Source organism: Ictalurus punctatus, chromosome 9 (genome assembly GCF_001660625.3).
Source record: "Ictalurus punctatus breed USDA103 chromosome 9, Coco_2.0, whole genome shotgun sequence".
NCBI lineage: Eukaryota > Metazoa > Chordata > Actinopteri > Siluriformes > Ictaluridae > Ictalurus > Ictalurus punctatus.
This window is the reverse complement of record NC_030424.2, coordinates 11,528,401-11,543,460: the sequence shown is the minus strand read 5'-3', so window position 1 is coordinate 11,543,460 and position 15,060 is coordinate 11,528,401. Positions and strand designations below refer to the sequence as shown.

Here is a 15,060-nt window from a genome sequence, read left to right as displayed (position 1 = left end):
TAAGACTAAAAAAAAGCATTCGAGTGACAAAAGCTCACTAAAATAATTTTAATGCCGTGTATATTTGATGTTGTTCGGTAAGTAAACAGGTCAAACAGTGACAACATATACGCGACAGGAAGAGAATCGAAAGTGTTGCTGAGGACATAACAGCGGTTTATTTATACATGTAGGCTGCAGAGTATATCGCATTTAAAAAATAAATAAATAAAAAAGAGGAGTGTGTGTGTAAAGTGATTAGTTGAAGAATGTCGGCAGCAGCACGGTTAGCTGGAGGAGCTCCGGTGTCGCTGCTGTCGCGGTTCCGCGGCGCGCTGGTCGCTGCAGTGCTGGGGGATTGTGTAGGCGGTGAGTTTGAAGGAGCAGAAGATGTTCCACTAGACCGAGTTCTTCAGCATCTCAGTGGACTGGAGGATGAAACACGGGGTGACGGTGAGGACTCGTTCAGCAAAACACTTGTAATGTCAGGCCAAAACAGTCGTGGGTTTAACCAGTAGTGTTATTCCACTCCATTTACTGGTGAACCTCTCCATGTTATTTCAGGTGGAATATTTATTTACTGGTTTTGACTTTATGCCACACTCATATGGCAGTAATAAAACTGAATGAACATGAGCACTTACATTACCATGAGAATGAACATTACCATATAAGAATACAAATCCAAATAAAAACAGCTTGATTAAAAGGTTGATCGAAATCTAGTTTAATAACACAAGAAAGAGATAAATTTAAATAATCCTGTATTTAAAATTCTTATTATTGATGGCAGCAGTGATATTCCTTATTTCTCACTCCTCTTTAATTGATGTCCTGATGTTTTTTCTTTCTTTCGTTTTTGTTTTGTTTTGTTTTCTTGCCCAGATTGGTTCGAGCTGCCAGGAAGTCTATAGTAAGTCAAAGAATCACTCTTTACAGCTGTAATGAGCAGAAAAGCATTTCAGCATGCACAAAACATTGAAACTTGAGATGGATGGATTAGAAGACCAGATTGGGTTTCACTCCCGTCAGTCAGGAACAAGAATCTGAAGCCATCATTGGCACAGATTCATCCAAACTGGACAGCTGAATATTAGAGAAAACGCGGGGGGAATCACTCAAAGAGTGAGTCTGTGCCCATGATAGCATCAGATACTTGTTCTTGTCTGATAGGAGTGGAACCTGATGTGGTCTTCTGCTGTTGTAGCTCCTCCACCTCAAGGTTTGATGTGTTGTGCGTTCTGAGATAATTTCCTGCTCACCATGGTTGAAAAGAATGATTATTTGAGTTAATATAGACATCCTGTCAGCTCAAACAAGTCTCACCATTCTCCAGGTGGAGGATGTGTTTTGTTGTTGTTTTTCACACCATTCTGTGTAAACTCTAGAGAATGGTTTGTGTGTGTGTGTGTGTGTGTGTGTGTGAATCCCAGGAAATCAGCAGTTTCTGAAATACTCAAACCAGCCCATCTGGCACCAACAACCATGCCGGAGTCAAAGTCACAGAGATCACACTTTTTCCCCATTCTGATGTTTGATGTGAACATTAACTGATAAAAGTACCTAATGTTAATTCTACGTGGTAAAAATGTTTCATGTGAACATTAATTGAAGCTCTGGACCCGTATCTGCATGATGTTATGTATTGTGCTGCTGCCACATGATTGGGTGGTTGGATTACTGCATGAATGAATTTGTCACATATACATTACAGCACAGTGAAATTCTTTTATTCACATACCCCATCATGTGCAGGTGTTCCTATTAAAGTGCATGGTGGATGTATGTAGAACATGATAAAAAAATAATAGTTTAAGTGTTGGTGTCAGCACAAGTGTATTATGTGACTGAGTAAATCCTTTTGGGGACAATCCAGTCAAGTGCGGACTGCTTGTTTCTGTTTACACAGGCCTCCTGTTTTTTATTTTTTTATAGCCACACCCCAATTCTCCTTCATTACAGAAAGGAATACATGGTGGACTACCAAAAAAAAAACCTCAACGATTCCAAACGACTTCTCAAGAAACGTAGTAAAACAAAATCAAAACAAAACACTGGTAGCACTTTTCCAAAATGGAAAAATGTATTACCGGCGAAGGGGATGAGCTTGGATGCGGATTTAGCAATGTTCCTCTGCAGATAAATGCAGTTTGTATAAAGTGTTGAACTATTTGAAGAGCTTCATTTTGTAGCGAATCTAGTAGATACATTTTTAACACTTAGTAGTAACATTAGGTACTTTTTATCATCTGTGTGCAAATAACATTAAGTAAGGCAATGCCCTTAAGAAACATTCTACATCATCATTTAAAAGTGATGTCATGACAGTTCTTGATAATGCTGGTAACTTGGTAATGCTAACCGAACTCTCTGGCCACCTTAGATTACAGGAACATGTGTTGTTTATGTGGAAAGTAATGAAAGGTGGGTTCAAGGAGTAAAAACAAAAAAAAAATTATTCTGATGTTATTGTATTTCTCCTACTCAACAGTTAGAGACCTAATCTTGACTAATCTTTTCTAATGCACCTTTAAAGGGAAGCAACCGTTCTCAAAAAGGTAGACTTGGTAGGCATTTCGGTTTTCTGGAGCGAATGGTTGCAATCGTAGTCTCAAGTCATTTCTCAAGTCGCCAACCCACTTTTATCAGTTTTGTAACATTAAAGATATCAGAAATCTGGGTATCTTTCAAAACCTATTACTGATCTGATACTGATACTTCTCTTAGTAACAGATTTGATTCTGCCCATGTTAAGGCAAACACCACAGGTGAGATGGGAGCATGCGTTAATGCAATGCACGCTTTAATGTAATGTATGTTAACATGTCAGTCAAACATCACAGACTTTCACAGCTTACACCACGCTGGTGAATTAGATGATTTGAAAATGATTTAGATGTGATCTGATACTGGTATCATACTCCTGTTTGTTTAGTAGAACATACAGAATGTAAGCGGTATAATTAAACTGAGAGTGTCTACGTATTTATGTGCTACTCCTCAGGCATACTGCAGTACAGTGATGATACAGCCATGATGCGCTGCGTAGCTCATTCCCTTCTAACCAGGATGGGCTTTGATGAACAAGACATGGCTCGCAGGTACTTTTCAGAAATGATATTATCAATGCAACTTTAGGCAGAAGTCTGTACTGTCCAGTGTGTGCTGTTTCTACATGCTTTTGCTTCACTTTAATTACAGTTTCGCAAAAGAGTACAGCCTCGCTCCAGGCCGTGGCTATGGATCAGGAGTCATTCAGGTTCTGCGAAAGCTTGCCTCGCCTCACCTCAGTGATGTCTTTCAGCCAGCACGTGCTCAGTTTGGTGGACGCGGCTCATTTGGCAATGGAGGAGCGATGAGAGCTGCACCCTTTGCCCTTGCCTTTAGAAATGCTGCTGACGTGAGGAAGGTGAGGATCAGACCGAAATCTAATTTGATGATCTCAGTTGCAGCCCCATCCTGGTGCCCCGCTGAACTTTTTATGAAGTCAGTATATAGAAATAAATAATTAAATACATATAGAATGTAAAGGAGCTGTCTGAACCGAAGAGGACTTTGGCTGAATGCACGTTGCGATAATGCCACATGGTGTTTCGGCCCAAATCTGCGGTAATGCGGCAAGAATATTGTGGATTTCTGTGATCTCAAAATCCTGGAGGGACTAGTTTGTACTTTCCTCTTTGGTGTATGTATTTGAGAGCCAGTAACCGGTGCTGTGTTCCTGACACCTCTGAACTTGCACGTGCTTTTTGGTAATAGGGCAGCAACCAATAGGCTGTGCTGTTTAATGGGGCAGAAAGGCTGATGCACAGACTTAATGCATGAGTTCAGGAGCACAATATGCAGCTGCCGTCCCTGGCAAGTTCCTGCCTTAGGCAAATGCCTATGTTGCCTTTGCCGGAGTTAATGCACGAACAAACATCTTGTTCAGAAATGCCATTACTGAGTTATAGCTTTCTATATTCATGATCTACAATGATTGTATTATCCAGATTTGAAATTGATTCTGTGCCAAGCCTACCCTGTCTCTTTTTCCTCCCTTCGTGTCACTGGCAGTATGCAAGGTTTGGTGCAATGCTCACCCACTCCTGCTCTCTGGGCTATAATGGTGCTGTGCTACAGGCCATCGCTGTTCATTTGTCACTGCAAGGTGATCTGGCCTTACCACAAAAATTCATCAATAAACTCATCTCTGAAATGGAGGAAGTGGAGAACGACGAGACGGCCCGCAATGACGCTAAAGTGTGAGTCATCACTTTATTGGTGTTGCAGAGTTTTTATCAAAAATGATTTTTGATGGAGAATCTACATTATGTGACTTAGTGAGTGATGTTTTGTTTGTTATGATTTTATTAAAAAATGCACTAATTGGTTTGTTTTGCAGGCTTAATTTAGCTGAATTTCCATATTGTGCACGTTTGCACATAGTCAAGGAGCTCATGGAGAGGAATAACGTGAGCATCGAGGAGGTCATATCAGAACTCGGTTAGTGGGATTTTTTGTGCAAGCTTAATTTCTTGCTATTTGCATCCTCATTCGCATCACTGGTAAAGCAATATCTACTATATCTAATGGAACGCAGCATGTAATTGATGTAGTGTATGTTTATGTTTAGTGATGCTACTAAATGTTTCTGTACACAGGGAACGGCATTGCAGCCCTTGAGTCTGTGCCCACAGCCATCTTTTGCGTGCTGCACTGTTTAGAGCCTCGAGAGGGCCTGCCGGAGCGTTATGGTGGCCTGGAGAGGACGATAGCCTACAGCTTAGCCCTGGGAGGTGACACAGACACCATCGCATGCATGGCAGGTGCTATCGCAGGTGCCCACTACGGCATCAGTGCCATTCCCCAGAGTTGGTTGAAGAGCTGCGAGGGGTCAGAGGAAGCTGAGCATCTGGCTGAGCGTCTCTTTAAACTCTACGACATCACACAGTCAGACGAAGTCAGGGTGACTACGAGCGACAGCGACCAGCCACATGACAGCCATCATCATCATCATCATCATCATCATCTGAAAAATACTGACTGATCCATTACACATTACTACATACATACATTATATGCATGGAATTTGATTCACAAGCATATATACACAGCTGAGAAAACACAACCCTTGCTCGTAAGAATCTGTTGTCTTTGTTGTGCAAAACGATTTACAAAGAAATAAATCAGTTGCACGTTGTCTGTTAAAAGGTGTGAGGCCAACATTTTTTTTTTTTTAAATAAAAAGAGCTACCCATTTAAAGGTTAAAAACGTTTTGTAATATTTGGTGTATTCCAACATCTGCAAATAAAGCATCTGCTTAAATGAACAACTCCAGTCTCTTTGGCACTTTGGGCTTTTAAAACTTGGAAACTAAAAAAATCATGAATTTCCAGCGCACCTGGAATACAAGGTGTCTTAAATACTTCTCTTAAAGTCAATTCTCCTTACTAATCAGGTGAAATGCTGTAAACTTCCATACACAAAAATGTTTGAGATTACACTAAGGTAAAACCAAAGTGAATCTGGCGCGTGTTGTGTCTAAATGCAGGTTATAAGTGACTCAAACTCACAGCAGAGAGAGATGAAGTTACTGTGACCCGAGCTGCTCTAACACACACTGAGTGCAACACAGTCACACACAGGGTTTACCATCTCAAACAACAAGAAGCCAAAATAAAATCGAAATCTTTGAAACATGTATTTAAGACATTTTAATGCTAATTAAGACCTTATTTTTACATTAAGGAATTTAAGACAGTTTAAGACCTTGAACAAGACAATGAGGGGTTGTTTTACTGTGCTTTTTATTTGTGCCTTTTATGCAATGTAGTACATGCTAATCTCCACAAATGACTTGGAGCACAGTAATTGTCGCCTTGAGAAATGCCTCCATTTCTAAATAATTATTTCACGAATTGTTTATTATTATTCAGTTTCTTATACGGATTTTACCTTCCTGTAGTTACGTCAACACGCCTGTAGATGGCGCACTGACGCACAATAATATCTCTAGTGATGTGGTTTTTACTGGGCTGATTTAATAGTAAAATTACATTGACCAATTGTTTTTCAGTTTATTAAAAAGGTACAGCCAGTGAGTTTTGGTGGATGTTAGTCCATATATATAAATAATATAATATAGAAGGAATGAAAGAAAAATACTAAATAAAACCTGAGCTCAGAATGCCTGAACGCCGTTGCCAACTAAAAAAAAAAAAAATGTCTTCTTGCAAAAATTATGTACATATATAACACTACTTGTTACATTACCCTGGCATTAAATTACAAAAAAAAAAAAAACTTGTTACAAAAAACACTGCTGCGAGAGGGTTTCTAATACAGCTGCTGACGGAGTGATAGTAAATTTGACATCTTTTTCTCTTTTGACTGCCGTAATCCATCTCTCTATTTTTTTCCCCTGGATATTTTCTCTTTCACTGTTGGAGCAAATGGTGTGGTATGTCTCCCATATACCACTATAGTAGTTTATCCTGCTTTAGTTTACTTAAACCCAGAAATGGATGTGTATGCATGAACACAATTCTTTACAGGTGGTGTATCACCTGTATGATTGAAGTGACGTGCAGGTCTTAAATTTGTTTTGGGTATTCTATTAAAAAGGATTCCATTTGAAGTGCAGATACACAGTTCTTATTTAAGTAACTAGGGTTATGTCTTAACAAGCTAGCCCTAGTTCAGTAGTCAGGGCACTGATCAGGACGTCGGCCATTTTAAGGGCTGTTTCAATTGCAAAATCCTTCCAGTGAACTGGAACACCTACAAACTCCCACAATGCACCGCAAAAACCAGGAAGCATTGATGCTCACTATTTTCTCTTACTGGAAATGATGTCATGTTTTCTGAAAACTCTCAGCCAGCTTCATCTACAATTGTAAGCAACTGAGTGAAGACACCAGTTAGTTAAGTTTAGCAAGCAGAATTTTTCCCCATTCATCCATTATACATTTCTTAAGCTGCACAATGGTACGGGGCCTTGGTTGCTTTATTTTGCACTTCATAATGCGCCACATGTTCTCAATCGGAGACAGGTCAGGACTGCAGGCAGGCCATGCTAGCACCCGCACTCTGCTTATGCAACCATGCCCAATGTAGTCCGGGCAGAATATGATTTGGCGTTGTCCTGTGCTGGATGGCAGCATAAGTTACTCCAAAATGTGTACATATCTTTCTGCATTAAAGGTACCCCCACAGATGTGCAAGTTACCCATGCCATGGGCATTGACACACCCTCATACCATGACAGATGCTGGCTTTTGGACCTGATGCTGATAACAGCTTGGATGGTCCTTTTCCTCTTTGGAACACGACGGCTGTTTTGTACAAAAACTATTTGAACTGTTGATTCATTGGAGAACAAAACAAGATTCCCACCGTTTAATCGACACTACCGGTATCACTGGAGGGGTCAGGGCTGGGGCCAGGGGGGTGTTTTTCCCCCTCACTTATTAATGCCCTGCACATTCAGGGGCAGCAACTGCTTGATTGGCGGGTTCATTATTATTCTTCATGAAAAACACAACTACAAAACAGTACAATGGCAAACTTGCTTATATTAAACATAGAACTTTTGAAACCAAATCTTCCACCATCGTCCTGTCAGTCAGCTCGCCTCAATCTCACTCGTACTAAATGAAAACTGACTCCTTCTGATCTGTGCTGCGACTCTGGCTCATTTGGCTCATGTTGAGTAGACGCGTTCAGTTTTTAATTGTAGCGTCCGTTCTCTAATTGAACTAAATGATTTTTATTACTATAAAAAGGCAAAATGACTGTGGGGGTGGTGCCACGGTGGGCAAGTGATGTAATCGGTTTGTGTTTTGAACACTGGGAACACCATCTATCGCAGCAAGCCTAGTCGGCGAGCCTCTTTGATGCATCACTGAGTAGTTCACACATAACGATCGACCACTGATCGGCGAGCGCCGACTGCTCAGCAACTTGCAAATCGAGCTTAAAATCGTGTAGTGTGTACTAGGCTTGACAGATCGAGATCACACACATTCACAAGTGGTTTTCGGCCTTGCAATTTACGCACCAAGATTTTACCGGATTCCTTGAATCTTTTAATTATATTGAGCGCTGTAGAAGGTGAAATGCCCAAAATCCTACCGATTTGTCTTTGGGGAATGTTGTTTTCAAAGTGTTGGATTATTCGCTGATGTATCTGTTAGCAGATTGGCGAGCCTCGACCCATCCTTGCTCTTGAAGGACTAGGCCTTTTTTGGAGATTCCTTATATACTATGATTAGACGATTACCTCACCTCTTTCACATCAGCTTCTTATTTCAACTTGTCACATTGCTATTAATCCTAAATTGCCCTTGTCCCAACTTTTTTGGAACGTGTTGCATGCATCTATTTCAAAATACATTTATCAACATTAAACATTTACCTTAAAAACATGCAGTTGATTAGGTAAAACATCAAATACTTTGTCTTTATATGTTTTTTTTTTGTTGTTGTTTAAAGTCAAAGTACATTTACAAATCACTCTGTTTTTATTAGCATTTTCCATACTGTCCCAACTTTTTTGGAATTGGGGTTGCATTAAACATACAAAACTTTACCCTGGTGGGTACCACCTCAAGGTACAAGGAATGGTACCGTTTAAAACTATTGTTTTCTGAGCGTGTATAAACAGTTGGTCTGAAATTAGCATTGGTAATGCTTATTAAAGTAGTCATTTGCTGTTAAAATATTTTTGATACATCTTGTTCATCTGTTCCATAGTTAATGTTCTTTGTATGCAGAAAAGTGTCTCAGTGTGGTGTGTTTTCTAAATCATGTATTTGACACTCTTCCCAGACTTGATAACACAAATATTTCAGCACATGTTTACAACTGATTTGCCTGGAATTGTTGTGTAACACTGACAAATTATAGGGAACACCTTAGTCAGGACTTTGCTAAGAAGATTTTGTACTGCATTCACCCCATTGGATGTGTTGTAATTACTAATAACCAACATGATTAAAATGATAGTCTGTTTACATGTATTTACTAATACCATATATATATATATATATATATATATATATATATATATATATATATATATATATATATATATATATACACACACATACATATATATATATATATATATATATAGCGCAAAGACTGCTGCAGAGTGCGCCTGCACGAGACTCTTATATACGCGCGGATCGTTTGTTTTTATTCACTCCCTGTTTGCCATTGGTTGTTTCTCGAGGGTGTGTCTTAAATTAATCCAGGTGTCTATGTTTTAGTTTGATTGTGTTAGTTATTTAAACCCCTCATGTGGCTGCGCACTTGGCGCAGTATTTATGTTAGTAATGTTTAACAATTATTCGTATATGGTCATGTCAGTAGCTGAATGAGTGTTTTCCTGGCGAATACGTTACGTTCGCGAAGCGGTCTTATTTCCATGCCCTGTGCTCGTGCAATGCCTAGACTTTAGTTTAATGTTTAATCTAGTTAACCTTGATCAGTATAGACCACTGTCCCTGTGTTTTGTCTGCTTGTGTGTGAGTAAAGACATTGCTCCTGCACTTACTTCCTGCATATCGTCTCGAGTCGTTACTGTGTGTGTGTTTGTATGAGGTTTATGAGCTACTTTGAGGTACTGTGTGGCACGTTGTAGCAAAGGTTTACAAAAGTGCTAAAAATCATAACTTAAAAAAAAAACATTCAAGTACTATGAAACAAATACTATGAAAAGTTGCTGTGAAGAATTATTGGGCTGAGGGAATGTAAAAAAGAATCAAAAGCTAAGGACATGCCAAGCTGGGACACTGCAAAGAATAGAGTGTCTCACAAAAGTGAGTACACCTTTCACATTTTTGTAAATAATGCAATGGTTATTTTAGGAAGACAGAACTGAAATTCCTTTACTTTTGTGCTATGCTTGTGTGGTGGTTTCCTCTAAACAGCAGTTTTCTTCTGGTGGTCAAAGATATTGACTTGAGTTGGAGTAGACTTCTGGCGTTTTTCGTTGTTTTGGTCAGCTGACTTGTGTTTACCTGCTCCAAGTATGACTTTTGTGCATAGGAAAATAAACTTCTGTAGCTTCCTGTCCTGCTTTTTGGTCTGTTTATACTCCATACAAATGGTGCCTCGTGTGTATATTTGACAGCCAAGCATCTCCTGAGCCAAATCAATGTGACATTCCATTTCAGGAATTTGGTTGAGCATCTCTCTGAAAGATGCATTTAGAGTTGATAAAATCCAGCTGTGAGTCATAAATATAAGACCTATTATATTATTATTGTTATGTATATAAAAGAAAAATATTCGGGATACCAAAAAACCCATCATATGGGACCGGGAGATCTATGACGGTCCACTGGGGAAACTGGATTGAGTCAAAAGCTGGCATGGTTTCTTAGTTACCCTGGCATTACATCTCTTCCACTTTCTTGCTGCATCCATGGTGTAGGCAAAGTCTTCTGTCATGTAATGGTTTTAGAGAGAAGGATGCAAGTGTAGGTAAGGCAGTTTTAATGAGAAGAACAATACCAAGTGTAGTGCAGAGATCAAAAACATTAGACAGACAAGGTCAAGTGCAAACGGACTGGAATAGGTATGGCAGAATATCAGAGTCGAAAGCAAAACAAATCAAAACTAGATAAGCAACAACAAAGAATGGCTTGGTATAGACAGAAACAATGGTAACTGAGCATGCTGCATGCTTCTCGCTCAGTGCGAGAGGAAATCTTGACAGTCAGGAAAAGGCTGTTAAAGTGTGGGCTAATGACAGTACAGTGGCTTTGCAGGGGTGCTTTGAATGTACACACTTTTATATAAGCAATTTATTAGATCCTTAAAATAAAAAGACAGCTAAATAGTGAAAAAAAATTGTTGGAATTATACGAATGAATGACAATAACTTGCTAATAGTCCATCGACCTGAATCTTTGTAATTGGCATGGGCCTCCAGTCAGTGTTATTCACGTGGAATTCATTCAATTTTATCTTGATGAACTTTCTACAGTGAAAAAACCTGCTCATTTAAAAACAGTTAGATGAGCTGAGGCTCGAAACCTGTTCACTGCCATACTAAACCTGTATGTTATCCTAGCACGCACACAAAATCTCCTTAACTTAAATACTATACTTATTGAACCGGTACTATGAGACGCGACCACGCTCACTTTATATTTTACATAATTTTGTAATTAGAAACTTAATCATAAGTTTTGATGAGAAACGTAATATTTTTATATTGTGTATGTTGTTTATATATGCCAATCGTGATTTCTGATGTCTGTGTGATTATGCTGCAAACCCATTTTCCCTACAGGGACAAATAAACTAACTGTCTAACTAACTAGATACAGATCTTGTGTGTTATGTAATGAAAATACAAACAATCTCACATGACAGAGTAAAGGGTCACAGAGGAGATTATTACATGGAGGCTGGAAAAACAGATTTAGTTACACTTTTACTTTCATGACATATTAATAACTTCATGAACATGACTTCTCACTAGTTTCTTCCAGTGTTTCTCAAATGAGATAAATAATAAACAGATAATAGGAATTTAATCCAACACTCTTTAGGGATCCTCTCCCCAAGTGTACCTACACCTACTGCCTGAATATCTAGAAACGTACATGAATCTGGTACACATACACATGAGTGACACATTTAAAAAAAAAAAAACAGTAACAAAAAACAATAGAAAGTGTTTTAGTAATTTTTTGGGACAACACAAGCCACCAAAACAGCTTCTGTATCCCCTTGCTGTTGTGTTTTATTATTCTGATAAAAAATATATATATATATTTTTATTATTATTTTGTTCTAATTGTTTTGAGAAAATCTGCCTTCTTCCAGTAACATGTTTCAGTTCAAATTATGATGAAGATCCAATGAATATGCAAATAAGTCTATGACATCATTTGGTGACTTCTAGTAACTTTTTTTGAACAAGCATTAGCTACTTTCTCCTGAAATGAGGAGCTCCTTCCCTGATGGCACCCAACTACTCTCACTGATAGAGGCCAGACAATTTATGTACTGGTTTTGTAGCCAAGAACAAAATAGTGAGAATTTTGGCTGTGTTCTCCCCACTGAAAAATCCAGTTCAGCCTGACCAGATACCAGCTGCTACAACAGAGGCCTGGATACTCAAACTGGTACACCATCTTTGTCAGCTCGTAAGTGTTGGAAGTTTCTGACTCACTGCTATTAATACACCATCATAGACAATAATAAGGCAATTAGAAAATTAAAAAATTGTATTGATCAATTTATATTTGTAATAAGATAGATGGAAAATAATGCACCAGCTAAAAATGATGTACAGCTTGAATAGTGTTTTGGTGGTTGGTAGCTTGTGAGAACAAACTGGAGTTATTTAATAGTTCATAGTTTATTTCTTCCTTTGATTAGAAAGCTGCATTTTAATTTATAGTCAGCTCAGAAAGATACTCTATGCCAGGGGTGTCAAATTCATTTTAGTTCAGGGTCCACATACAGCCTAATTAGATGTCAAGTAGGCTAGGCCAGTAAAATCATAGCATAATTACTTATAAATAACAATAAGTCCATGTTTTCCCCTTTGGTTTCATGCAAAGAACTACAAGTACATTAGGAAAACCTTCATATTTAATGAAATATCCTTTTACAAAATATATCATGAACAACCTCAGATTTCTTAAGACAAAAATGTGCAATTTGCTTCTGATTATCATTTACATATGTGCATTACAACTGGTCACAGTGTTTGTACAAATGCAAAAAACTTCACAGGTATTTGGAACTGAAATATATAGTATTGCACTTTAAAATTTATGGCATTGCATGAACAATAGGATTCAACCAAACCAAACTCTTTTGTAGTGAAGCTGTTGACAAACATTAAACTGCATATTTTTTAACTTTTACCCATTCATCTCTGTGAATAAATAGGAAGCGGCCCATTTTTCTTGGAAAACTCTACACTCTGTATCAACTTTTCTCTTTTTGACAGACATTTTGGCTAATGAGGGTGTGGTTACGAGTAGAAAACAGGGTAGACTACACCGTAATAACAAACAGAAAAAGGCGCATTGCTGCCATCTGCTGTTCGATCTGAGTCCCAGGATTGTGTCGCGTCTTCTACTCTGACTAAAACAGTGCACTCCTAACGGATAATTTAGGAATAGCATTTTTTTCACTTGCAAAATTCATCCTGCGGGCCTGATTGAACCCTCTAGCGGGCCGGTTTTGGCCCTCGGGCCGTACGTTTGACACCCCTGCTCTATGCTCACTTAGAAAACGTTTAGCCTGTATATTCATAAATACTGTGAATTGTTGTAGTGTTCGTTTAGTTAGCTAAGATGATTTGGTTGTGTAGGGGCAAGTTTTTGGTAAGTGTCTTTAAAAATAAATAAACAAATAAATGAATAAAATAACCACACCCCTAAACGTTAAATGCGGCTAGATTAACCGTGATTTCACTAAGAGCGTCTGGTTTAACCGCAGGCATTTTATAGGCTTATTATGCAATAAACAAAACAACATAAAATAAAAACAGTCCCTTCAAAAAAGCAGCCAGATGAAGGAACATCAGAATACAACACTCACATACGCACACACACACACACACACACACACACACACACACACACACACACACACACACACACACTTTCGACCTAAAAAACCACCTCTAGATCTATGGTATTAGGTAATGAAAATATAAAGCAGACTGACATGGCAGAGCAGAGAGACAGAGGAGATTACTTCTCTAAGGAGGCTTTAACAACAGATTTAGTTTCGCTTTCATGACCCGTTAAAAAGATTGTGGGCGTGGCTATGACGCAATAGATTTCCAGTGGGGCTTTAATAGAGAGAAAACTGCAATTTACAGGTGTTCATCAACAATTTCACAGTTCACGCTATCAAAACTCTGGGTACATGTTACACATGTTTATATTTACTATTTTCTACTCTATATAAATTAACATAATTATTTTTTAAAACTGAACAAATTGTATATTATATGTAGAGTATAATAAATTTATAAATAAATGAATAAATCTGATTGCCAATTTAGCTGAAGACCTACCCAGGTGTTGTTGGACATCTTTAGACCTATGATTGTGCAGGGAGTCCATTCATTCTGTCTGTGTGGAGTTTCACATGTTCTCCTTGTGGGTTTTGTCTGCGTTCTCTGGTTTCCTCCAACTTCCCAAAAACATGCCAACCAGCAGGTGGACTGCTGAGTCTAAATTGCCCCTCGTTGTGAATGACTGTGAATGTGTGAGAGTGTGAATGTGAATGTGCTGGCATTCCTTCCAGGGTATATTCCCACATAGTGCCCAGTGTTCCTGAGACAGGCTCTGGATCCACCTCAACGCTGACCAGGGTAATGCAGTTAATGAAAATGAGTTAATGAATGAATGTGAACCTAAACCAGCATAGAAAAGCACTGCACTGAAAAGTGATACATTGTATTGATCTGATTAATCATTTCCACATTAAAAAAAAAACCATCAACACAATTATTTGCAAAAGTTAATAAACTGAAAGAATGAATTGTGTTAATATTTGTGTTAACAATTTATTTATGCAGTGTTTATGTAATCATATGACAGCATATTCCAAACTTTATTCAAATTAAAATGGCAATTAGAAGTTGCTAATTCCATCAGGTATTTGTAACTGCGTTCTCTCTCTCTCTCTCTCTCTCTCTCTCTCTCTCTCTCTCTCTCTCTCTCTCTCTCTCTCTGTGTGTGTGTGTGTGTGGGTGTGTATGCATATATATATATATATATATATATATATATATATATATATATATATATATATATATATATATATATATATATATATATTTTCATTTTCATTAACAACAATGAACAATGGCTGCCAAAATTTGAAAAGAAACAATTGCAAATTTAAACTCCATTTGACATTGAAAATGAAATGTTAAACATTCTTTGCATTTACATTTTAATTTGGCCAAACACATAGAGAATGCAATTGCCAATATTGAATTTTCTAATCTATATTTGTAATGTACCTTAGTTTAGGCACATGGACACCACAAATCTGTTGAGTAAAGTGTAAATCGTTGAATATCTTTTCCAGTGTAACAGTTT

At 38.1% G+C, this 15,060-nt stretch overlaps 1 protein-coding gene across 1 annotated transcript; it reads left to right on the top strand.

The window, feature by feature from the left end:
• The first annotated feature begins 113 nt into the window (after positions 1-113).
• adprs (ADP-ribosylserine hydrolase) lies at positions 114-5,287 on the top strand. Its single transcript, NM_001201119.1, is given in 6 exon segments — positions 114-432; positions 2,984-3,080; positions 3,181-3,388; positions 4,036-4,223; positions 4,364-4,464; positions 4,623-5,287. Coding segments are annotated over 6 exon segments (1,164 nt in total). The 5' UTR covers positions 114-248; the 3' UTR covers positions 5,009-5,287.
• The last annotated feature ends 9,773 nt before the right edge of the window (positions 5,288-15,060 follow it).